Source organism: Crocodylus siamensis, chromosome 4 (assembly GCF_052110815.1).
Source record: "Crocodylus siamensis isolate JL-2025a chromosome 4, ASM5211081v1, whole genome shotgun sequence".
Classification (NCBI taxonomy): Eukaryota; Metazoa; Chordata; order Crocodylia; family Crocodylidae; genus Crocodylus; species Crocodylus siamensis.
Genome location: NC_143398.1, coordinates 64,145,286 through 64,169,193, shown reverse-complemented (window position 1 = coordinate 64,169,193; position 23,908 = coordinate 64,145,286). Strand labels below are relative to the sequence as shown.

The 23,908-nt window shown below is 41.3% G+C and overlaps 1 protein-coding gene across 2 annotated transcripts in view; it reads right to left on the bottom strand.

The window, feature by feature from the left end:
* Positions 1 to 23,908, bottom strand: part of XPOT (exportin for tRNA) — a 55,017-nt gene that overhangs the window by 12,927 nt on the left and 18,182 nt on the right. For both annotated transcript variants that reach the window (XM_090042437.1, XM_090042438.1), the window contains 14 exons: positions 19,892 to 19,948; positions 17,479 to 17,548; positions 13,078 to 13,296; positions 12,211 to 12,395; positions 11,656 to 11,824; positions 9,876 to 10,112; positions 9,294 to 9,332; positions 8,148 to 8,210; positions 6,758 to 6,882; positions 4,598 to 4,742; positions 4,371 to 4,490; positions 3,451 to 3,545; positions 2,188 to 2,257; positions 1,398 to 1,636 (listed from right to left, as the gene is read on the bottom strand). In XM_090042437.1, coding sequence (XP_089898563.1) covers positions 1,398 to 1,636; positions 2,188 to 2,257; positions 3,451 to 3,545; positions 4,371 to 4,490; positions 4,598 to 4,742; positions 6,758 to 6,882; positions 8,148 to 8,210; positions 9,294 to 9,332; positions 9,876 to 10,112; positions 11,656 to 11,824; positions 12,211 to 12,395; positions 13,078 to 13,296; positions 17,479 to 17,548; positions 19,892 to 19,948 — 1,833 coding nt within the window. The remainder of the gene's footprint in view (positions 1 to 1,397; positions 1,637 to 2,187; positions 2,258 to 3,450; positions 3,546 to 4,370; positions 4,491 to 4,597; positions 4,743 to 6,757; positions 6,883 to 8,147; positions 8,211 to 9,293; positions 9,333 to 9,875; positions 10,113 to 11,655; positions 11,825 to 12,210; positions 12,396 to 13,077; positions 13,297 to 17,478; positions 17,549 to 19,891; positions 19,949 to 23,908) is intronic.

Genomic DNA, 23,908 nt, shown 5'->3' with positions numbered 1-23,908 from the left:
GCTGCTTACCAAGTTGTGGCAAGCTGTCGAGGGCTGCATGGGTAGCTCTGGCCCTTGACAGGTGCCTTGCCCCATGGTCACCACCTTGGAACCAATGTCCCAGGGCCAACACTGGTGGGGCCCAGAGTGGGGCGCAGGCTGGCAGGAGTCTGTGGAGTCGGGCTGGGCTGTACCAGCAGGGAGAGGGGTGAGCTGGCCCAGCTCCATAGAGCCCCTGCCAGCTGGGACCCTGTGCCACAGGTACAGACCCTGCTCCCATACCCGCTCACTCCCAGTACCCCCCCAGCCCCATGGTAGAGGTGGGGAGGCAGAGCACAGCCATGACCCCCTGCTCGATGGCAGGGAAGGAGCTGGTGTGGAATGTAGGAGAAAGCGGCCCCTCCCCAGCCCTGTGGCCAGCGCTTCCTGCTGCAGCTGCTTACAGCCTGCATGGGGAGTTTGTGCGCTGGGCAGCAGCAAACACTGCCTGGTGCAGGAAGGGGGGGGGGAGGAGGGCGCACAGAGGAGGCATGCCGCAGTGCAGCCCTGACAGGTGAGCCTGGAGCCGGCACAGGGCACGGGCTGGCAGCAGGGGTGGGTTACAAGCTGGTGCCCAGCGTGGGAAAAACAGCCCCTCGCCCACCCCATGCCCAGCACTACAGTCTCTCGCAGCCCACGGGGGCTGCCTGTGCCTGCTCAGGACAGCTCCATGTGGGCTACGAGAGGCTGCAGCAGGGAGTGTGGACCATGGGGAGGAGAGGGGAGGGCCGCTTTTCCCAGGGCTCAGCACCAGCGAGTCCCCTGCCCTTCCCCCCGCCCCCACTTACCTGAGTTTCTGGTGCCAGGGCAGCCACATGGTCTCATGCCAGAAGCCCCTGCTGGCACTTCCAGCTGGGGGGGCCGGGTGGGCCCTACTGTTGTGGGAGCCCATCGGGGCTTCCCCTGGGTCCTACTGCCCCATCTTTAACAGGAACCAAGGACAGATGCATTTTATTTTTCTAAATTTTTTTAGGGACCCCGTAGGCCGGATCCAGCCCATGGGCCGTATTTTGCCTACCCCGGACTAGATGACCTCCAGAGGTCCCTTCCGAACTACATTTTCTGTGATTCCATCAAATGATGTCTGATTAACAATACTAGAGAGTTTTTATTTGAAATCATAGTTTTCATGAGACATTTAGTAAAGTGAATCAAATCTCAGATTTCTGAATACATTATATGCTTGTATCATTAGACACCTTTCCTAAAAAGGTTCTATCCCTAGAGCACTTTCTAGACTGCATAGAAAGACTGTCAGCAGAAAGTTTTCTAGGGACAATAAAATTGTTGAAGAGAAAAGGAATCAATTATCTTAAAACTTTTCTTTAGTCAACATGTTAAAATAAATATTTTTTTTTTTTTAATTATGCTGTACTCACCTAGCAAAGCCAACTGCATGATTAAGGCAGTCAGCCAGTGCCATCTGTCTGTCTTCATCTTGTGCCATCATCAGCTTTTCTAACAGCACTTTAAATTTTTCCATTAGTGGAGTCAACAGATTCCTCATGAGGGCCTGTTTCCTTTCTGCAGAATATTCACTATTAACTATGAGGACCCCAGCTGTTTCATAAATAAACAGTTGATCATCGCTGCTTAGTAAAGCCTGGTAACCATTTTCCTAAAACAGAAGACATGACTTACGTTGAATATATTTTTAATTGCTGAAGTTTTTTCATTTTAAGCCTATACAAAGCTAAAGATATATAAAAAGGACAAGTAGTAAAGAGAAATTGCTACAGAACAACTTACTTTTCCACAAAAAGTCAAATTACTAGACACAAATTATGCTCCACTTCCTTTCTTTTCCTACTTAAGGTATAAGTATCTGAAGAAGAGTATCACTTCCAATTGTACGTGAAAACAAAAACAAAACAAAAATCAGTAGGAGTATCAATTCTTTTCATACCCTTCAGTTTCAAAGATCACTAGTATTTAGACAGTATCTTATCTACACAAACATTTTTTAAGTCCATACTTTTGGGACCCGATTTAGCAAGATACTTAAGCCTATGATCACATACATTCTCACTGAACTCTGAGAAAGTCAACGGGATTAACTCATATGTTCAAATTTGAAAACACTCAGTTCTTGCTATATTTTACTTTTGTACGTGCACCCATATGTAAGTGCACATAATACATGCATTAAAAACACTTGTAAGTACTTACAGGTGGAGAAAGTTCTAGCAGATCTTGTATCCTGTTCAAAACATCTTCAATAAAGGGATTCATTTGCTTACTAAAGTAAAAAATAATTTAAATTAGTAATATTTATAGAAGTCTGATTTTTTAAAAAAAAATGTTTGGTATCTTCTGTTGAATCTGTGCTAAGTAAATAAATCACTCCTTAGAAATCATAACAGTGTTATAAAAGATGATCCTGCCCTGAACTGGAGAGAAAGAGAAAGACTGGTTCAAGACAGGCCAGTACATGATATTATGGCAGGGGCGGGCAATTATTTTGAGCCGAGGGCCACTTACTGAGTTTTGGCAAGTCATCAAGGGCCACATGACAGGCAGCCAGGGGCAGATATATATTAAATTTTCTTAATTTTTGGGGAACCCCATAGGCTGGACAGAACAGCCTGGCAGGCCGCATCTGGCCCCCGGGCCACATTTTGCCCACCCCTGCATTATGGTATACTGGCATGTTTCTTATGCCATTTCATTCTCTGGACTCTTAATTTTTATTTAAGTCTTATGCCTGTAAAACCTCAAGATGTGAGTTAAGCTTTACAGATGCAGAGGCATCCATGTGAGTTTAAAGAGATCCTGGAAAAATAACTGACAGGGCATAAATGCCCCATTCATCTGTGAAATATTTTCATCAACAGCTGAAAAAGGGGTCACGTTTCAAGTCTGAAATCTGATTTGTTCTGCAGCTTTCCTAACTGCATAGTATTTAAGTCCCCAAAACTAGAACCAATAGAATCTGAAATTAAAATGCTCATACTGATTTGAGAAACCTCTACAGGATAAACCTTGTCTAGTAGCCTGCAAAAAATGTGCATGTGGATACCCTGAGTGAATTGTTTTCAGGTGCACACACTGTAGGAAATGATAGAAATACTAGGACTCTACTCATGATTTTCATATCTAGAGATGATCTACTTATAGTCTTCACAGCACTAGAACAGCAGGATACTTTCACCAAGGAAAACTGCAAAAGCTAAAATAGCATTTATATTCTCTGTCTTTAGGTTTAAGAATCAACATCCAGCTGAGATGTATTGCAAAGCTGTTTGCATTTTAGGTGCTCCTTCACATAGATTCAGAAAACTGTGGAGAACTCTACAGAGCTGACCTTCCAAAAGAGTGCTCTGCATTGACTCATTTTGACCTCTACTTGCTCTAGTGAAAATGGTAGAACTGCTCTCTCAATATCCACAAAACAGTAAAAATCGGATAGTATTTGAAACAATTTTTACTTACTTAAGAGACTTGACAAATCTTGAGAAGAGGTAAGCTGTTCTGCTTCGCACTTTTGCATTAGTATGGCGAAGACCTCGATGATCCAAAAATGCCATCTGCAATTAGGAGAGTACTTACTATATACAGGCAGAAAAACCTAACAACCTAATTTTTAAATCGCCTTCCTTGTTCAGAAAAATCAAGATTACCTGTGCCCAAAAACGCTTAAGTAAACAATTCAATTATTTATCTAGTTTGGGGCTTCTGTGTAGCCAGAAGCCACAGAAAGTTCAGGCTGCTTACCACTCAAGCAACACCCCGAGACTTTCCACTGACACACAGGCAGCCTAGTGCACCCCCACCCTGCCACACGTGCTGCCTGGCTCTCCTGCCTCCGAGCCATGTAGGCAGTCTGGTTCCATACCCTTCCTGATCATGCATGCTGTTTGCCCCCTGAGCTGTGTCCCCCCCCCACTTTCTCCCAGCAGCATGGGCTCCCCAACAATGCATAGGTAGCACCCTCCTCCCATCCTAGCCATGCATCAGCTTACAGTGCAGGCAATCCAGCCCAGTTCCTGCCTCACAGCACAAGCACCCTGGGCTCTTTGGCCTACCTCCCTGCTGCATGCACATCTCAGACACCCTGCCTCCCCTGTGCTGCATGTACAGCTTAGGCACCTGGCCCTCTCTCTGACTGTGCCACCATGCCCCAGGAGCAATGGCATGAAGTAGAAGCTGGAGGAGGGTAGGAAGCCCAAAGAACCCAACTGCTGCAGCAAAAGGGGGGGGGGGAGAGGAGAGGGGCAGCAGTTTAGGCCAGGCGGAAGCCTGTGGCCTGGATGCTAACCCTTTAGGGACTACATATCACTTATGAGCCACCTGCTGAACAGCCCTGATATAACTGAAGAAAAGATGGAGTTTATGCAAAAGTTAATACTTACCAAAACATTTGGAATGTGCTGGGGTTCAACAGCAAAAAACTTTTCATATCTAACCACCGTTTCAAAAAATTCCAAAGTCACTGATGTATGCTCATAGGCACTAACACCAGATGTTACCAGCTGCAGGGGAAATTAATCAGACTTCAGCCAAGTGACATCTCAATTTCCTCAACATGAAAGACTTAACAGGTAGCAAAACAAAACACTTAATTGCATCAAATACTTACAGTTCTCATCATATCCTGCAAAGCAGTAGCTTTTGTAACATCACCAGAGAAATGAGCCCCATGTGATACAGGGAGAGCCTCAGCCAGCATATACAGCAGCCTTATTGCTACTTCTACTTCCATAAACCGTGTAGTTTGCCAGTTTCTATCAGAAAGACACAAGATAATGCCCAAATGTATCAAATTTGCCAGTGAAGCTCTATGAAACCAACTAGCAGTTCTACAGATAAATATATTTACTAGTATTTTCTTGAGAAGTTCCTCAAGATGCACAGCATGAAAAGGACTACAGATGTGAAGTTTTGATTAAACATACAAGCTAACTATCAGTTACTTTAACTGGGCAAATGAAGGCCACCAAATTTACGCAAATCTAGGACTTTGGAGTTTGAGATGGCCCCCATAGGTCATCTTTGTTATAATATTGTTATAATTTTCCATGTACAGAATCTAATTATTGGAAGCTATCTTATATTCATCCCCCCCACCACTGTGACGGAGAATGCAGCATTCGTGGGGGGGAGCGGGGGTGTTGGAAATGAAGAGGAAGAGAGTGCTGACGGATCGAGATGGCAGCCAAACCTCTGTCCTGTGCCTACTTACCTCCTGTGCCAACCCCCACCACTGATTACCCCCCAGCCTAGTGCCTGTCCCTGCCACATGCCCTTTTTCCTAGGCTGTTACTCAAATCTAAGCTGAGGCCTCTCCTCCTCACTCTTGATTTGAGTCAATATGGTTATACATCAACTTCACAAAATATTAGCCAATGACAGCATTTCCCAACTAAACTCAAAAGGCAACTTTTTTTTTTTTTTTTTTGGTGAAGTGGTACAAGAGATTCAACATTATTACAATACATTTTTCACTTGAGCAGTAGTGTCAAACTTGTCTCATGCCCCAGGCTGGATCCAGACTACAGGATAGTAACATTGGCAGCAGATGACACCTCAGGCTTTGGCACAGAGCATGAAGTGATGGCTCTGGCTCCCAATGCATGCCCCATGCTGGAGCCAGAGCTGTCACTGGATACCTGGTGCTGAGGTAGCAGCTCCCACTCTACCACAGCATTAGCTCTTCCACATGGCAGCAGCAGAGAAGAAGGTAGGGCCACAGCAGTATGGACAGGTAAAGTAGTGGGATGGCAACCAGGGCTGCATCAGCCCTTGCTTGCCCTCATTCTACCAACCACAATAACCACTTAGGATTAAGAGCCCTGGATTCTGCAGAAGGCCACTCCCCCTAGCCACATCCCCAAGCTTCTGATGGCCCACTAGGAGGGTTTACAAATGTGCTCCTGGGAGGCGGGGCACTTTAATTAGTGAGCCATGTTAATTAAAAGCACCCAAGCATCACATGCATCAGCGCCCCCATGCTGAAAAATGGTGGCAGGACTCCTTAAAGCTCACTGAACAAGCTTCAATGTGCCCCACCACCATTTTCAGCAGGGGGACACCAATACAAGTGACACCAGAGGCTGTTAGAGTGCATTAATTTCCACACTCCAGCAGACTCCGATGTGTTGGATCTACATCACATTGGAGCAGCCTCGCTGCACATTTATAGGAGCTCTAGTAGTCTAGTGGGCCGGACAGAAAGGCTTAGCAGATCAGATCCAGCCCATAGGCCATGTTTCACATCCCTGCTCTTGCTGTTCCTTACTCCCATTTCATTTCATCTTACCCTGCCTTAATACTACCAATATTTGAAATGATTACCCTTTCTACTACCACAGGTTTCACCCAACTTCACTTGACAGTTTAGAATGAGTTATCCCAAATATTTTAAGAAAATTATTTCAGAGTGAAAATTAATCCAGTCAGACATGCTATGAAAGGCTAAAGGAGAAATACTAGTTCTGAAAATGCAAGGATAGGTGGTACCCTTGAAGTTTCAGAAAAGGTACCAATTTTAGAGTCTAAAAAAACAGTAACCTGTTGACAAAAACTATTCAAGGAGTTTTTCTAAAATGACAGGAGTAAAAGAATAAAGTATTTATCTTCTCCACTAAAGACACTGATCACTAAAAGTTAAGAAAAATTTACCTGAGAATTTTCACAAAAGCCACATAAGAAAGCAGTAACCCACACTGCTGGTTCAAACCTAAGCTCTACATGAAACAGAAAAGACTGTCATAAAACAAACTAGAAGAAATAAACTTACTGAAGCGTAGTGTTAAAAACTCTTCGGACAGAAGCCAAAAGTAACTCTGGTGAGACCTGAGCTAGTCTGTCCAACAGTAGTTTCAGCTGTTTCCTGTACTCCACAAACATTGCTTCATCTTCACCCTGTAACATTATTTCTTCATATAATCCAGAGTCACATATTTAAAAAAGACCAGCATTTAAATATTACACCTGGGCCAAACTTAGCGTAATACAAATTATACTGTGAAAAACTAACTGGGCATCTAATACTCCTTTGAACACAAAAGTCATCCTAGTTGCTTGTATCATAATGACAGGCCCTTTTATTATTTTTTGTACTGTACAGGTCTTCCAGAGACTTCAACTGAGATAGGTTCATTCAGGTTCTGGACATGCAGCACTAAAAAGCCCATACCTTGAAAATTTAACATACAGAGCAAGGGTAGCTCAGGTAGCATAGCTAGGCACCAGTATTTGAGCTCAGTTCTCTCGTGATTCAAATAACATTTCAGCTCAGAAACCTAAGTAGTTATCACCCAAATGTTAATATTTAAGGGCACCTATACATGTGTAGGGAGGCTGTTCCAAGCAGACTTGAGTAATTGAGTCTGCTGGAATGTGATAATTACTGTGCTCCAGCAGACTCCGGCAACAAGTGCATCAGTGTCCCTCTGATGAAAATGGCAGTCGGGTGCTTTAAACTAAGGCGCATTCAACAAGCTTTACTTCAAAATGCCCCACTGCCATTTTTCAGCTCAGGGATGCTGATACTCATGACGCTCACGGCACTTTTAATTAGCACAGCTCTGAGAGCTGTGCTAATTAAAGCCCTTCCCCCACCCACCCTGAAGCATGTCTATAAATGGACTTAAGGGCCTCTTTTTTTCTTGATGTAAACATAGCCTCCACTGATTCGAACAGAAGATTCTTGTATCAAGAGAACAAAGTCTAAAATATTTCCTTGGAAAAGTTTAAAAAAAATTATCATTTTACATTTTTTAAATTTTAAACATTTAAATTTGAAAACAAAAGTTACCTGCTCAAATACAGGTTATTCCTCTGTTTTTAAAGGCAAATGGCCAAAGAATTGAGCCAGAAGGGACTAACCTTTTTGACAGACATGCTACAAATTAGCCCCATACACCCTGCCAGAGTTGCACACCAATCCCCCTTCCCCTGCCTGCCTGGCTACTCTGCTATCTGTGCTTCCTGCCTGACCTGTTGCTTTGCTTTCCGTCTCCTACCCTTTCTGCTGCTGTACAGCTCATCCCCTCCCCTATCTGCACTGAGCCACAGAAAAAGGCTGCCTGTGCTACTTGTAGCAACCATGCCAGGGGGTGGCCACCCCCGAATCAAACCAACATTTGGCAGATACAAGAGAAGCTTACTCATACATAACATTCTACCTCATTTTCAAAGTTATATTCTTCATCGTAGGTCAATTTCTTCATAACAGCCAACATAACTGCCTATGTTAAAAGAAAATTGACAACAATTTATCAGTGTACAGGAAAAGACAAGTAACAGAAAGCTACATATAAAACACAATCTTTACCCTACTTTTCATTTTACCTCAATATTGGAGGCATTTTAAAATAGCTAGTGTTTATTTGAACTAAAATACAAGCCTCAAGAAGGCCTAATGAAAATGAGATTCCACAGAATTTGTGAAACTTAAGATTACCCAAATTTTCAGATTCAATGTTATTTTAAAAAAGGAGAGATTTACTATAATTGACAATTTCTGGCAAAGCTACAGTGCCACAGTTCAACAATAACAAAGTAACCGGACAAGGCAGGGAGGCAGAATGTTATTGCAGTGGCATATTGGCTCTCATTATTCCAACAAAATTAAGATCTGTGCCAATCTTTCCATCGTAAAAGCCTCACTATAGAAGTTTCACCTTCTATCTATATACAGGATGTAAAACCTGAGAAAACAAAGACTTTTAAAAAAGAATCTACAAGCAAAATATTTATGATTTTTACTCAATACTTTAGAAGGTCACTAAATACAGTTCCATTGTAATTAAAAAAAGGACTGGCATAGTTGTTTTGTTTTGTTTTTTAAATTAAAGCTCACTCAGTGTTTCAGATGTTAACCCTCTTCATTTTCAGAATGTTACTTTGTGGTATTTCTAGAAGTTTGCATTAAAAAATTAGGCTCCAATATCTCTCCATGAAAAAATATTTCAATAAAGGTAAAAATGGAATGGATGAGAATGCTGAGCTTCATGCTTTAGAAATTAAACAAACCTAGATCTGAAGGTCTATACGCCTTAAGAGAAAAATGTGAAGTGACTGACAACTGGATGGAGGGGCAGTAGGTGAAAAGAGAGCCAATGGGTATTGGAAAAGGAAAATGAGTAGAGGTGAGACTTTTTGTAGAAGAACGACTTATGTCAGAATCAAAGACGATCTGAATTTTTCTATAAAAGTTTTTCAGAATTAAAAATGTTTTAATTTTAAAGATTTTAGAATGGATGTTGGCCAAAATAACGTTACTTATGAAATTCAATATTTGGTAAAAAGGAAACTTTAACTACTCTTACCTCTACATTAGTTTTTTGCTGGTCTGATAATGCAGAAAGCTGCAATAAAACACATTTCAAATGTTAAGTTTCAATATAAGTGTCTTCCCAGTCTCTAATAGTTAGTTGCCTCTGTGAAAACTCTTAGGATATTTCAAGAAGATTGAGAACATGCAGGACATCTGATCACATCCTTTAAATCAAGCATAGCTGTATAAAGCAGTATATCTATGGACTAAAAGTTACTATTAATTACAAAGCTACAAAGCCTTTAAGAAAATACACACTTAGGAAATTTGCAAAGTAAATATTTTTATGCAATTACAAGATTTACTCAGATCTAAGATGAGCTTTCCTCTACCCTCAATCAGCACGGTGGGGGAGGAAGAGCAATCTTGGATTCAATTGAAGCTGACCCTCCTAAAAATGAGATTCTATTCATGGCAAATTATAACACATTTATAATTTTCCATGTATAGAATCTAAATTTCAGGGGCTCTTATTACAGTAAAGGTCATTATGGATTTGGGTAAATATAGTAAAGCAAATAAGTTGCCATGCTCATATAATTAATAGTAGTAGTTAGTAGTATTTCAAATCTACCTGTTTCAAGATGTGAAGGTAGTCATAGCAAAACCCAATAATATTAGATGAGATGTCATCATCTTCATGAATTAGCAGTTGCAACATTAGGGCTACTTTTGCTTCAATAGCCTGCAAAGTGTCTTGAGCACTCTTCATATCCCCACTTTTAACCAGTTTAGTCCAGCTGGCTATGAGTGCTTGGCCCATTCCATTAACCAGTTTAGAAAATCTGGCTAGAAAATCCACATCATCTTCCTGCAGGAACACCATGAAACATCATATTTAAAACTGTAGCAGAACTGCAGCTACCCCAAATGACATCGATTTATGATTGATACTATGTACACCTGTACATAGGTACATTGTTCATTTAAGAAAAATGCATCTAATCTTGGCCAAATAACATTTGACAATGCAGCCAGCAGACTAAAACATAAAAGCAATGCAAAAGTACATTCACAGTTACCAGTTAAATTCCAAAATACAGCAACCTGCTCCCTCTTATGGACTAGTTAGTTTATTCTCATCTCCCTGGCTCAAGGTGAAGTCACATAAGTTATTTTTTCTGATTCTATTTGAAGGTACATTTTGTTTCAACACAAAGCACAGAAAGAAGTTGCTATTGTACAGGAAAGGCCCTATTCAAAAATAACACCTCATAGCTCATTTTAGGAACAGTGGAGTAAAAAGATAACTAGGAACTTATTAGTATCAACTCTTCTGTCCTAAAACAAGAAGTTGCAGCAGATTAATGTTTGAATTTGCAGAAACACCAACCAATGTCAAGTAGCATTACTGAAATATCTCCCTTGAGAGAAGTTTTAGAAGGGTGAATGAAAAAAAATAAAGTATTAGGTATAAAGTTATAATTTTGCTCAAACAACTCGCTATGAAAATTACATTCAAGACTAAGAGTTGAGTAACAAAGACTTTCCCTCAAAGCAGCTAAGAAAGGGTAAGTGAACCCTGGCATGCATGTCAGAGCATGGCACGTGAAGGCATTTTGCTTGGCACACACCCCTCAGGGTGGACAGTGGGGAAGGGGCCAGGACTGTGCTGCTAGAACAAGGATCAGACCGCTCATGGTCATGCCAACTTCTTACAAGTCAAGTTTGTTGGTGTTTTTGGCACTCTGCCCAAAAATGTTGTCAACCCCTAAGATAAGAGAAGGTTTGCATAGTAGAGACTCACTATTTGCTCTTATAAAACACAGACTTTAAGATTTGAAGAATATTTTGCCTGCTTTCAAGCACCCAGATGGAGGCAGGAGGAGTGCTTCACATTTCAGAAGATGTGTTTTAACTGGAGCCCAAAGGACAACCCCAAAGGAAATGCAGTCCCTTATGCTGACACTGGGCTCCTTATTAAAAAGTACTACTCATGCTTAAGTAGTGTAGCTTTTGTGAGGAATTTAAAATTTCTCTGTAAAAGTTTTGAAGGTTCTGTGTGACAATAGGCATGAATAACTAGGTAATTTAAAAACAAAATTACAGTAAATGATGGTGGAAGTGAAAACACAGAGGGGACAGGGGGGGAACTGAGGAAGCATAAAAAGGTACCCCAAATGAAACAAAGGAGAAAAGGAGTTGTAGGAAGCCAAGAAGCAGCCATAGAACCAGAAATGGAATAAATTATATTATAACAAGAGATATAATTTAGTACCATTAAGTACAGTACAGATAAAATCTGTCCCTTACATGCTTAGTCCTCTGGCAAGTATGTGGCAAAACATTTTAAAGCCCTGCTTATGTCACTATTTAAAACTTGTCTCTACCCAAAATATTATCAATTTACTAACCTGATCAATACTAAAGAGGCCAGCAGACTGTAACACTTGACACAAAGATTCTACCAATTTTGTTTTGTCAACTGGATCCATTCCCTTATTTACAATTTCAAACAAACAGTCACATGCTTCTTCCCGGAGAACCTCTACAGACATGTGACCTAGCAGCATATTTATAAACCTGAAAAAAAGGACAATAACTAACTCTCGTACAAACACAATGCAAGTTCACACACACAGACTAAAACAAGTTGTTATAAAGTTACATTTTTCTTTTTCCTACTCAGTTTGGCTTTAAAAAGTCTACACATAGTATGACTGTCACAACCAAACATATACAAAATAATGTGTGGAGACTGAAAACAAAACTATACAGCTTAAATACAGATCCATCTCATGTTTATGTTTTAGAAATGTGTAACATCCAAGTAACCTGAATATTTATTTCTTGGCAGGAGAGCAGAGCACAGGGAAATGTATGGCATTTTTTTAATATAGACTCAAAGAAGTGATGCTACAAGACAGTTATCACCAGTCCTATTCCAGGAAGAACAGAAAAACTCTTACCTTTCATTGGCTATCAGGTTCAAGTCTATCCAGGAGACATAAGCTCCAACTACTTCAAGGCACTGGCAGGTCAACTCTGAATTAGTATACTGATAATTTTGTAAGATTTGGTACCACGATTCCACCAGACTTGGAATGCACTGTTCCCTCATTGTGTCTTTCAATAAGGTATTCCTACGGGCCTCCTATGAATAGGAGCGAAGGGTGAGAAAAAGGTTAAGTTTTATACAAAATCACTGACCTGATGCCTTTTACATATTCACATATTCCCCGAATACTGCATGCCTTTCGCATGCATTTTCTAGTGCTTATCAACTTAGAAAACTCAAAAAGTTTGTAGTGTGCTTTCCGCAGTACACCGATTCTTTCTTTTCCCCCATGTTCATGAAAACAACTATGCGTGATAAGTCATTTTCTTTTCTGAAAAGACACAAATTGCTAAACATTAAATCAGAAGAACTCCTAAAAGACTATATGTAATTTTAAATGTTACAGCTTCTGTTATAAAGGTATACAAGGAATTAGAATAATTTTTTTTAATTTCCTAAATTAAAAGAAACATCAAGTTGTCAACAGTTCACTAGGTTTCCCTTTTGCTGGCTCTCATGTACCAAGAAAATACTGTTCCTAGGTGACATCAGTGCACACTGCTTTAAGTTAAACAATGTTTTGCCCCATGAAATATAAGGATTAATGGAAAAAATGCATTTGTAAACACAACTGCTGATGTACAGTGTCCCTTTGAGAAAGGTTCTTCATGGTGAAACAAAATCACTTCAAGCGTTTTGCTGAAAATAAGGTAAAAAGTATTTCTTAATCCTAAACCATGTTAGCACAGTGTAACATGAACAAGACAATATTACTTGCCTCTGATGTGTGAACTACATCCCGGTCTACCAGCTCAGCATCAACAGCCATAAGAATTCTGAGGTACATATCTACTCCTCGAGGGTTAAGATCAACTACTGACAAAATATCAAAAAAAAACTTGGGCCATTTTGTGAGATATTCTGTAACAAACAGCATAGCAAAGACTTGGGCTGCTTTGTTGCGAATAAAAGTTTTTTCTGGCTGGGGATTCACCATCTAAGAGGAAAAAAAAGTTATATGAAAATATTATTTTTATGGATCCCCTAATCAACTAGAAAAGAATCATTGATTTTCTTTTAGCAGATTGATTCAACACCATCTCAATTCACACACAGGTAAACTATATGAAACATAGTAAGCTTGCAGAGATAGCTTTGTTTTTCTGAATTATATTATATATTATTCCAATCATTAAGCAGAACTTGTCTAAATAAATCACCATGTTTACTTGAATCCAAGATGAGGTTTTTCTCCCACTTAACATGGGCCTCATCTTGAATTCAAGTCCAAGCTTGAGCAGCAGGAGGGGGCAGAAGGAGGTAGAGAAAAAGCTACTGCTGCTCCAGCTGGCCCTGAGCTGGTGCTGGAGTCAGATCCACAGCTGTTCACCTTCCCTAAACCCCGACCTGCTCCCCCCTCAAGCCTCTGACCCCTTACAGCTTGCACTCTGGCTCAGGCCCTGTTCCAGCCTGGGGCAGAGCCCAGTCCAGCAGCAGTGGTTGCAGTGACGGTAATTCTGGGCCAGGCAAGGACTGGAGAGTCGGTTTACGATGCACAGTGGGTAGCAGGGGAAAAGCAGGTGCCAGGGATGCAGGCACTGGAGGTGGGGGTAAAAAACAGGGTGGGACAAGTACCAGGAGGTAGGCAGGGGCCAGGGCATAAAGGCTCTGGATGGAGCAAGCATACAAGACAAGGAGCAAGGGGTCAGAGAACTTGATTCCCCTTGCCACATACCTCCCTACCACTGCAGCAGAGTGTGTGTGCGCGTGCGTGCGTGCGTGCATTTGGCGGGGGAGGGGGGGTGTTATGACACAAATTGAAAGATGACCAGCCAATAATTAAATTGTATACCTGGAAAATTATAACAAATTGATATATTTTTCATGTATAAAATAATTACTGGGTGTTCATCTTAAATTCAGTTATCTTGGATCCTGGTGAATATAGTTCTAGATAGTTAAAGGTGACATTATATTTTCCTACAAGATAGTCACAGGTGTGCAGTGGGAAAAAAAAAGCTTTTGATGCTGATCACGCACACATACGCAAAGCAGTCTTGACAGTTTAACGAAAATAGGAGAGCTTTATAAAATGCACACTGGTAGTCCTCAACTTATATTTTGCTACCAAAGATGCTCCTCGTTTTGAACTACTGCCAATTTTCACTTATTCAGCAAATGAAGATTCCCCGCCCTCCCTGTCCCTATACATCTCTCTCTTCTTCTCAACCTCCCTCCACAAGCTCCTCACTCAGATTCTAGTATATATCTTTTTGAAGTCTCTCAGATTTCAATCCCCACTAAATCCCTTTCCTTATTCTCTGTTCCTTCCGCAAACAAAGCAACACAGAGAAATTCATAAAATCTTGATAGTTTCAACTTGTACAAGCAGCCTGACAAAAAGAAAGTTGCTGGTATGTGCCCTGATCTACCCTAACCAACTTTAAATTCCTGCTTCTAGCACACTATTGGATTCCACTGGCTTGCATGTCAATTATATTTCACTTGCAGCAATAGATTTGAAGAATAAGAGGTACGGAAATCAAATGTGTTGACTGTTATGAAATAGAAATGTATTTCTGTGCCCTCTACTACAGAGTGAAAAAATCTCTCTTCAACAGAATAACTCTACTTTTTCATCATTCCAAAAGTCACTCTTCAATCTCTCAAATAGTTTAAGTACAACACATCATAAATTAACTAACTTCTTTCAAGTACTATGATTTGGGTGTAAAAAACAAACAGACAAAAAGGCCCCCCCCAAAAAACAAAAAACCCCCACCCTTAGAGAAGAGCAAAAGAAAGCAGTTCAGAGGTTGGAAGGATAGCTTTAACAGAAGCATGCTTAAATAATTAAACATTGAATGACTGTTGACTAATATAGGAACATTAGGTAGGCAGACATTTATATGCTCAGCAATCCCATATTGAATGAAATAGGCAAACACTATCAAGGAGGGAAGAGTCATTCAGTACAGAAACCAAAAAGATGAGCGTTAGGAATGAAAGTAGGGAAATATTCAATATGAAAAATGCTAGAAAACTTTATTATTTTTATTATTTGTTATAAAACTACACTGGACAACATGCTGGCCAATACACTGGCAGAGAGATGGGCTAAGATCTTGCCTGCAGAGATACACCAATAGAGATTCTGGGGGCTGATACGGACAGCCAACTTTTAAGGAGGCATGTTGGCTGATACCAATCTGATTTCCGAAACAGCTGCATCCAGCTTTGATGAGTCTGTTGTGGTGGAAGGAGAGGGGGCAGATCACTGCCCAACTAGGCAGGATGGTGCCCGGGATAGAGCAATGGCTTGTCTAGTGGGGGGTGGGGCTGCTCCTGCTGGTAAGAGGGCATGGGGGGTGGCATGTACCCCTGGATCTGCGTGAGGCAGGGTGGGCAGGCAGGCTGTAGCTGCAGGCTGGGGCCAGGGCTGTGCCAGTCTCTTTTTGGCAAAGGCTGGGCTCTGGGCAGACTGCTGGGAAGGGGCTATGGGGGGCTGCAGCCACCCCAAATTTTGCCGTAGCCCCCTCCCCAACCCTGCTCCTAGCACCAATGCTGCTTACCCAGTACAACCTTGGTTTTTCCTGGTGCATGGCTAGAGGCAGGGGTTGAGCGGGGGCTGCACCAGGTGGGTGACAGCAGCATGGGAAAGGGGGCTTTGGGTGGGGTGGGGGATATGGCAAAGTTTGGGGTGGCTGCAGCCCTCCCCACAGCCCCCCTCCCAGCACTGCTGCTGCCTGCCCTGAGCCCAGCTCCTGCCAAGAAGAACCTGGTGGAGCCCACCTGCCCCTTGCAAATCCGGGGGGCACACCATCCCTCTCTGTTCAGGAGCCATGGTTCCATTCCATGCCCTGCCCCATCCAGGCAGCACTTGCTCCAGCCCCTGCCCCCCTCCCTCCCACACCACAGCAGGCATCAATCTGCACTCCCATACCCCTTCCCTCCCCCTTCCTCTACAGCGAACTTACTAGCTGCATGCAGCTCTCCAAGCTGCCTGGCTGTGTTCATAGATTTCATACACCTTAGGGCTTAAAGGGACCTCAGAAGATCATTGAGTCCAGCCCCTGCCCCAGGGGCAGGAAGTCAGCAGGGGTCATAGGATCCCAGCAAGATAAACATCCAAATTTCTCTTGAAGGTGTTCAAAGCAGGTGCTTGAACCACCTCCGGTGGCAGTCTGTTCCAGACCTTGGGGGCTTGGACAGTAAAGTTCTTTATGTCCAGTCTGAAACAGTCTTGGAGGAGTTTATGGCCGTTCAACCTTGTCATCCCTTGGGGCGCTCTGGTGAACAGACATTCCCCTGGATCCTGGTGAGCACCCTTTATAAACTTATAGGCAGCCATCAGATCACCCCTGAGCCTGCGTTTTTCCAGGCTGAAGAGTCCCATAGCTCTCAGCCTCTCGTCATAAGGTCTGTTTTCCTGACCTCTGATCATGTGCGTGGCTTTCCTCTGGAGCCTCTCAAGCTTCTTCATATCCTTTTTGAATTGTGGAGCCCAAAACTGGACGCAGTACTCTAGCTACAGCCTCACCAAGGCCAAGTACAACAGGAGAAGGACATCCTGGGATTTCCTCATTACCTGTATGCTGTGCTGTGGGTGTATGCATGCACAGGCATGCATCGGCCAAATTATCAGCTGCATCGGGCTGACTTCCAATACAGCCAATTTTCTTTATATCAGTGCCAATCCGATATTGAACCGAGATCTACTTGCCTGTCTCTATGGCTAACTTTTCCAATATCCAGAAATTAAAACAACAGGGGTATCCAGAACAAGACAGACAGTGCACCAATATACTAGAGCCAAGTTATACCAGTAACAGGAAGCCTTTAATGCTTCAAGGTAACTGACAAGTGATTCCATGACATAGGGGGTATGAATAAAAAGCAGCAGTATCATCTCAAGAGACAAAAAATTAAACATGATAGTATAAACCTGACTAAAATAAGTAATTTCAAAACGTACACCAGCCTGTACAGGGCTTTTTGTTAGATCACATGTTTGAACTCATTTTTCATCAAGTAGTTAAATCTTTATTAAGGGTACAAAGAAAGCAAGTTTTAAACCTAGTTTCAAACCTTTAAACAGGTATGGAAAATATAATAGTAAACCTGATTAATAAATTTGTTCTGTATAAACAATTGTAAAAGTGAAAAAAAAAACATTTACCTGAGCTTGTAGCCATGTTATAAGCGTTTCCCTAATTAGCTGCTGCTGGACTTCAGTAAGTTCAGAATATCTGTAACAATACACCATTCAAATAAAAAAGCAATTTTGTTGTATGTTGCTTGCTTAGTCCAAGTTTAAACACAGCCAAAGCTAAATAGTTACTCAAATACTGTACTGCTTTCAAAGACTTTCATTTCATAGAAGAATGAAAGGCTTACCACAGAAATTCACACTCACATATTACAGGATGAGACTGCCAAATATTTAGTAACTTATTTAAAATGAACGCAATCTGACATCTTATTCTAATGCTCTGAGCTCATTGTCATGCTGCAGTCATATTCTACTCTAGCACCAGTCTTCTGTACAGCCTTCTCATATCATCTGTTTGATCTACTGGTGTTACCACAATGCCACCTCTTATAAATGCCTACACAAAACTTGGCAGAGGGAGCCTAGGAAAGGGGCAACAAAAGGCCAATAAGAAAAGCTATAAGGACATCATAAAAAAGGATTGTACCAGCTGAGAAGATTAATATTTTAAATTATTAAACTAATATCTTGACATTGAAAGGAAAGTAATGGTTGGTATTGTTTAACTCTGAGCAATTCAATTACAATACCGTATTTACATTAAGCTCGTTTATTGCATTTGTGATATTAATAATGAAAAATTGAAGGTCATTCCAAATACCAGCAATCCTCTGAGTTAAATTCAGCTGTCCTGAACAAGTCTATTTTTCAAAAGATAAATGTTAGACAGGTCACTTTAAAATTCAAATGGCTCTTGCCTAGTTATCATCAGCTTTTTTAAAAACAGAGCCACAATTTTTCATCTTGACTTAAAACACAATATATGTAGCATGCTAATCAAGTCAATATTTCTTTACTAAAATAAATCTTAAAACACATTCAAAAAACACAACACAACTATTTTGATATGATTTGCGAGTGGAACTGGGCCTTGTTGCTCATTTCCTAGACTCCCCTTGCCTAGTTTTGTATAATCATCACAGGCAGCATTGTGGCAACACCTGTAGTTAAAGCTAATGTCTTCCAATACAACCCTGTTTCCAGCTGCTGAAAGCTCTGAGTGATTAAAGTTTACAACAATCTCCATGCAGGGCATCAGTCTTCTGTTAAATGTTTAAGCTGCCACCATGACAAAAAACAAGGGAAAATATTGTTTTGTCCACATCAATGAACTTTTTATTATTTTAGAAGCTCTAACATCTCAATATACTGAAATAGATACTAGAAAGTGTAGCAGGGAAATGGCCTTCTGATTATATACAATTCCCACTCCAACTGACCCACTTTGGGATGTGGGCTATACATGGCTGACAGAGAGCTGGTACAGATACTGCTTGCTGGTTTTGTAAATGATCCCTACACCATTTGTTGTAGATACTGGGAAGTACTGTGAATGAGAAAGAGACTGGAAAAAAGTTTCCACAGCTGAACCATTAACCAGGTTTTCCTCATTTTGTGGGTGTCCAACCTCTCTGAAGAAGTGCCGAGTGCACAGGGGGCTCAATTAGAACAGAGCCTTGAATAAATCTATTATAAACATTCCAAGTACCTTAGAGAACCAAGATCTCTAAAGTGTGGCAATGCAAATTAATGTAAAAGTTGATAGGTTTAGCCTCAAGTTCTCCTTTGTTTCCAGCCATAAAAGGAAAATGAAATACCACTGATTTTGATAGGAACATTGAAGTACGGACAAATACTTAAGACGTCTCACATGAATGAATTTATAAAACTTAGCACAAAAACGCCCAGGACTTTGGAAATTTTGATCTTGTGCAAAGTATCAATGGTGTGAAGTAAATAAGTTCTAGGGCAACACAAAGAAAAAAAAAAAAAAGAGAGAATGGAAGACTGAATAACTGAAAGCTCATGTATATCACTATGTAATTAAAGACTTCTAATGCACAGGCATAATGGAGATAAATATTTTTTGTACAGACAATCATAAGCCCTGGCTTTCCTTTACTTTTGATTCTTTAATTTTCAATCTTAATGCTTTACTTAAATTTTTAGCAAAATAAAGATATAGATATATTTTGATAAAACTTAAGTCCCCAAGGCTATGCTAGACTCCTTTACTGGTGCTTAAAGTTAGAATAGTAGTAAAACAAAATAGAATGTTAATGAAAGTCATATAAATTCCATGTCCCTGTTCAGTTAAGAGATGGAGTTGTCAATGTAGTCAATGTATCATGATTCAAAACCAAAACTAAATGAAAGCTGGCTAAAAGGGTGAATAATCAACATTTCACTGTCTAGTTCTTAAAGGAAAAATAACTTTGGAGGTGACTAATGCGGCTTTAAATCTTTTCTTTGCCAAGACAGGTTAAATGGGAAGTTAAATGAAATTCACATTCTAAGCATAAAGAAGAAATTCTCTTACTTGAATTTAATTTGATGTTCCAGAACTTGAAAGCAGAAGAACTTGATGTGATCATCACTGGAATGATGAAAGAAAAAAAGCCCCCATTCAATGCAACAGCAGTAATGCAACTTTTTTCTCCAAAGAAAAAGATGCTCCTTGAACTATGCAAACAGTGATCCCTGCTAAAGGTGCAAAATTACTATATCATCATGTTGCTGATGGAATATTTACAGTACTTTGGCAGTCCGTGAAAATGAGCTGTCATTATGTACAATACGGTTTGATTTTTTCCCCTGTAATAACTTATTGTATTTAGACAAATATAAGATGACCCTGATTATAAGATTCTCCCTCCCCATTAGATTCTATATATGGAAAATTTATAAATTTGATAGAATTTTCCAGGTATAGAATCGTATCATTGGAGGTTTGTCTTGAATTTGTCCCCCCCACCCACTGTATAATAAATCAGTGTCAGGTAGCCCTTTGACCTCTGCCCTTTCAACTTTTTCCCCCTGCAATTCCTTCACTCCCTCCTCTCTCTCAGACCCTGCTCTCCTTGAGCACCTTGAAGCAAAGAGCAAATGTGAAAACACTGACCTTGAAATAAACATAGCTATAGCAATTTGCATATAGTACCCATAGAATTGATACATTTCATCCAGAATTGATGCATTTCACCATTTTTGAAACTGCTGTGAATTTTAGCACACACTCCTTAGGAAGCACTTGGGCACTTGCATAAAGAAGTTGGTGTGTATATAAAGATCTCTATCTATATATATCAATTTTTTTAATATATATAAAACATATGCATATATAATTATATCTGCCTATATAAATAGTTATACATATGTGCACACAGACACACATACACACCAACTAGAATATCATTCTTCACAAACCTTAAACCACTTTCAAAACCTTAGACTTGTCCCAAAAACCTTACACCTGTGCACCTGTTACAATAACCGCACCCATACATCCATCCACATTCCTTTCCTTGGTTCAATTAGACCGTCTCTTGGTACTAGCCCCAGTTGCGAGCTTTAAGCTCTCAGTTCATTCACTGTCACCATCACTGTTGTTAGTGATTCTGCTGCTTTTGTCACTGCTGCTGTCATAGTTATTGTCGCTTGATCCAGTTGCCTCATTGTCTTCTTCACTATCATTGTTTACTTCCCCTTGAGAGGGGTCTTTGAAAAGCCTGTGCCTACTGTCCCTCTGCCAGGCAGAGTTGACCCAGCCTCCAGGAGCATACAGCATTAATGTGTGCAAACTCCAGTCCTGCTACCAGAAATTGGTAGGAGAGGATGGAGAAGATGCGGTGACCACCTGCAGGCAGAAGCAGCAAACAAGGAGTTCTCACAGGCAGCTGAGGCCGTGTCAGCAGTAAGGGTGGCGAGTGCTGACCAGCGACCACCTGCAGATGCCACCGGCAGTGGCCAATGGTGATTGGGGACCGCCCGCAGACGCTGCCAGTGGTGTTGGCAGCCGGGGGGGGGGAAGGGGGGAGCGGGTGGTGACCACCCGCAGGTGCCACTGGCAGCATCAGCAGTGCTTTTCTCAGGGAGTGCACCGCCAATCTCAGGGGGTATGCAGGCACCCCCTACATGTTGCCAATGTTCATGCATAACCATTTTAATGCAGTCTGCAACCTCGAGTTTCATGTGCCTGTACATCAGGAGGTTCCTGGACTTCCACAGGGTGCTCCCAACGCAGGACACAAACTGACTGAAGCAGGCTGTCAGGCTCCCTTGGTGTTTAGCCAGATGCCTGTATAGTGCTGCGTCTCTCATCATCCGTCTGACCCTTCACTGTTTCAGAGTTGATTTATGTTTTTTCACACCTCCTTGGTATATGGGCAGAGTCATAGGATGTGGTTGAAGATTTCTGTTGTGCTGTGGCAGATTACCTTAGTGCAGCTAGGTTGACCTCTCTGCCTCTCTCCGGGTCTCCAGGCTCTCACTGGGAGAGCTTGATGAGCTACTAGCCAGTTCAGGTCTCTGTGGTCTTTCTGAAGGTTTTTATTGAAGATCCACTCCCTGTGGGCAAGGTATACAAGCCAGATCTGTAAACTGGCAACTGAGGCTGTTTTGGAATCTGCGCTTCCATTAGGTATTTTGCAGAACATCCAAGACAGTGGGAGGAGCGGGGGGGGGGGTGGTGTACATACTGACCAATGGGAGACCGTGGATCATGGAGCAACTGTGGTTTTATTAGGTCCTGAACAAGTTCTGCAGTAAGCACAGGCTACAGAACAAAGGTCCTGTAACTATGTCTAACCACAGGAAGATAAGAGGAGGCAGTCAGAGCCAGAGACATACTATCACCTGTGTAACTGCTCCCTGGTGACCATTACCAAGCCCTGCATGTGTGTTCTTCTGGAATGCCAGAAGAGAAAGGTTGGCTAGATTTGAACTTCACAGAACAAGAGATGGCAGGGGATGGGGGCTACAAGACTTGGGATTATTTGTCTATGCAAAATATGTAACAGCACTGTGCAAGGTGGTAACAGAGGGAGCGCATATTGCCTGATTTCACACAGCTGCAATTCTGAGGAAATGGGAAGTATATCAGACCTCTTTGGAAAGTCCATGGGCATGGCAACTGCTGATTCATTATATCAAGATGGAAGGTTTCATACAGAGGTATAAAATAGGGATGGTAGTGCTGGAGGTCCTGAGGGATCATAAAGAAACTGATGAAAACAGTAAGGGAGAGAGACAGGATGACACTAGTGGCAAACTTCACAGAAGAATAAGAGAAGAAGGTGAGGGGAGTAGGGGCACATAAATAACTAAAAGGGGAACATGATAACCTAGCATGGATGGTTATAAGAAATACCTTGCTGATGAGACAGGTACAACAGATGGAGCCTGACGAGTTGATGAGCTCATCAAGGTGCCCAAAAGACAGGGGCAGGGAAGAAAAAACAGTGGGGCATGTTTTGGGAGTGTACATATGCAAAGCAGGTGTGGGAAAGGGTCCACTGCTGAGTGTCACCAAAATAAACCTGTTGTTAGCAAAGATGGTACTATATGGACTCATACGGAAGTGACTGGAGGAAATGTTATTAAGGACTCTATCAGCATGCATTAAAACTAGTTTATGGAAAGTAAGAAACTTTTTATAGGGGTTTGGTTTTTAAGGGCGTGGCTTTTACTGAAAGAGTGTCTGAAGCTGGGACAACAAGAATTACATCAATCAGGACATGGAAGAGACTGGAAAAGAAGAGATGGAGAGAAAAGGACTGAATACACATGTTCATTGAATCAGCAGAAAAGGCTAACTGGAGGAGCAGCAAATTTCAAGTGGTTACTGTGGTAATAGTTTTTCATGGGTTTCTGTATGAAGAAAAGAGTTTTGTATGAGTTTTTTTTGTGAGAAGTTGATGTATGTTGTTTAAGGTTTAATATATGTAGTTATATGTTTTGATATGTAGCTTTTTTTGCAATATGAAGTTTTGGTAAAACAAGAATGCTTAATATGTAAAACTTTGTAAGTGTAGGGTGCTAAGTGCACTTTTAATAACGTTTGTGAATAAAAAAAAAATATAATTTTTAAAAAGGTTCCCATTAGCATTTTTGGCATCAGGGGAGGGTGTTAGAGCTTACTACAATACCACTTGGAGAGACCGGAGCATTTCCAAGCCCAGTGTTTACTCCCTCCTCAGGGAGCAACTGCCTGGTTTGTTTTGTTTTGGGCTTTTTGGTTTCTTGGGGGTTTTTTTAAAGGGCCACATAGGGGGGGAAAAAAGGTTCCCACCACCATATTTGCCCCATGTGGGCTGTAAACTTTATAGTCATGCTCAGTGTTGGCCGCATTTAAAATCGACTTCATAGTTGGTTTTCATTATTGAGCATGTGTTGCTTTTTGCAGCGGTTCAAAAAATAGACAATGTATTTAAATTCAGCTTCCCTGTATGCAAATGTAAGACCCAATGCTGATTGGGTGGTGGGAGAAAATCTCAATTTCTAGTTGAGTAAATATGGTATTTGTTTTATATTGCATTTCATTCATTTGGGTAATATT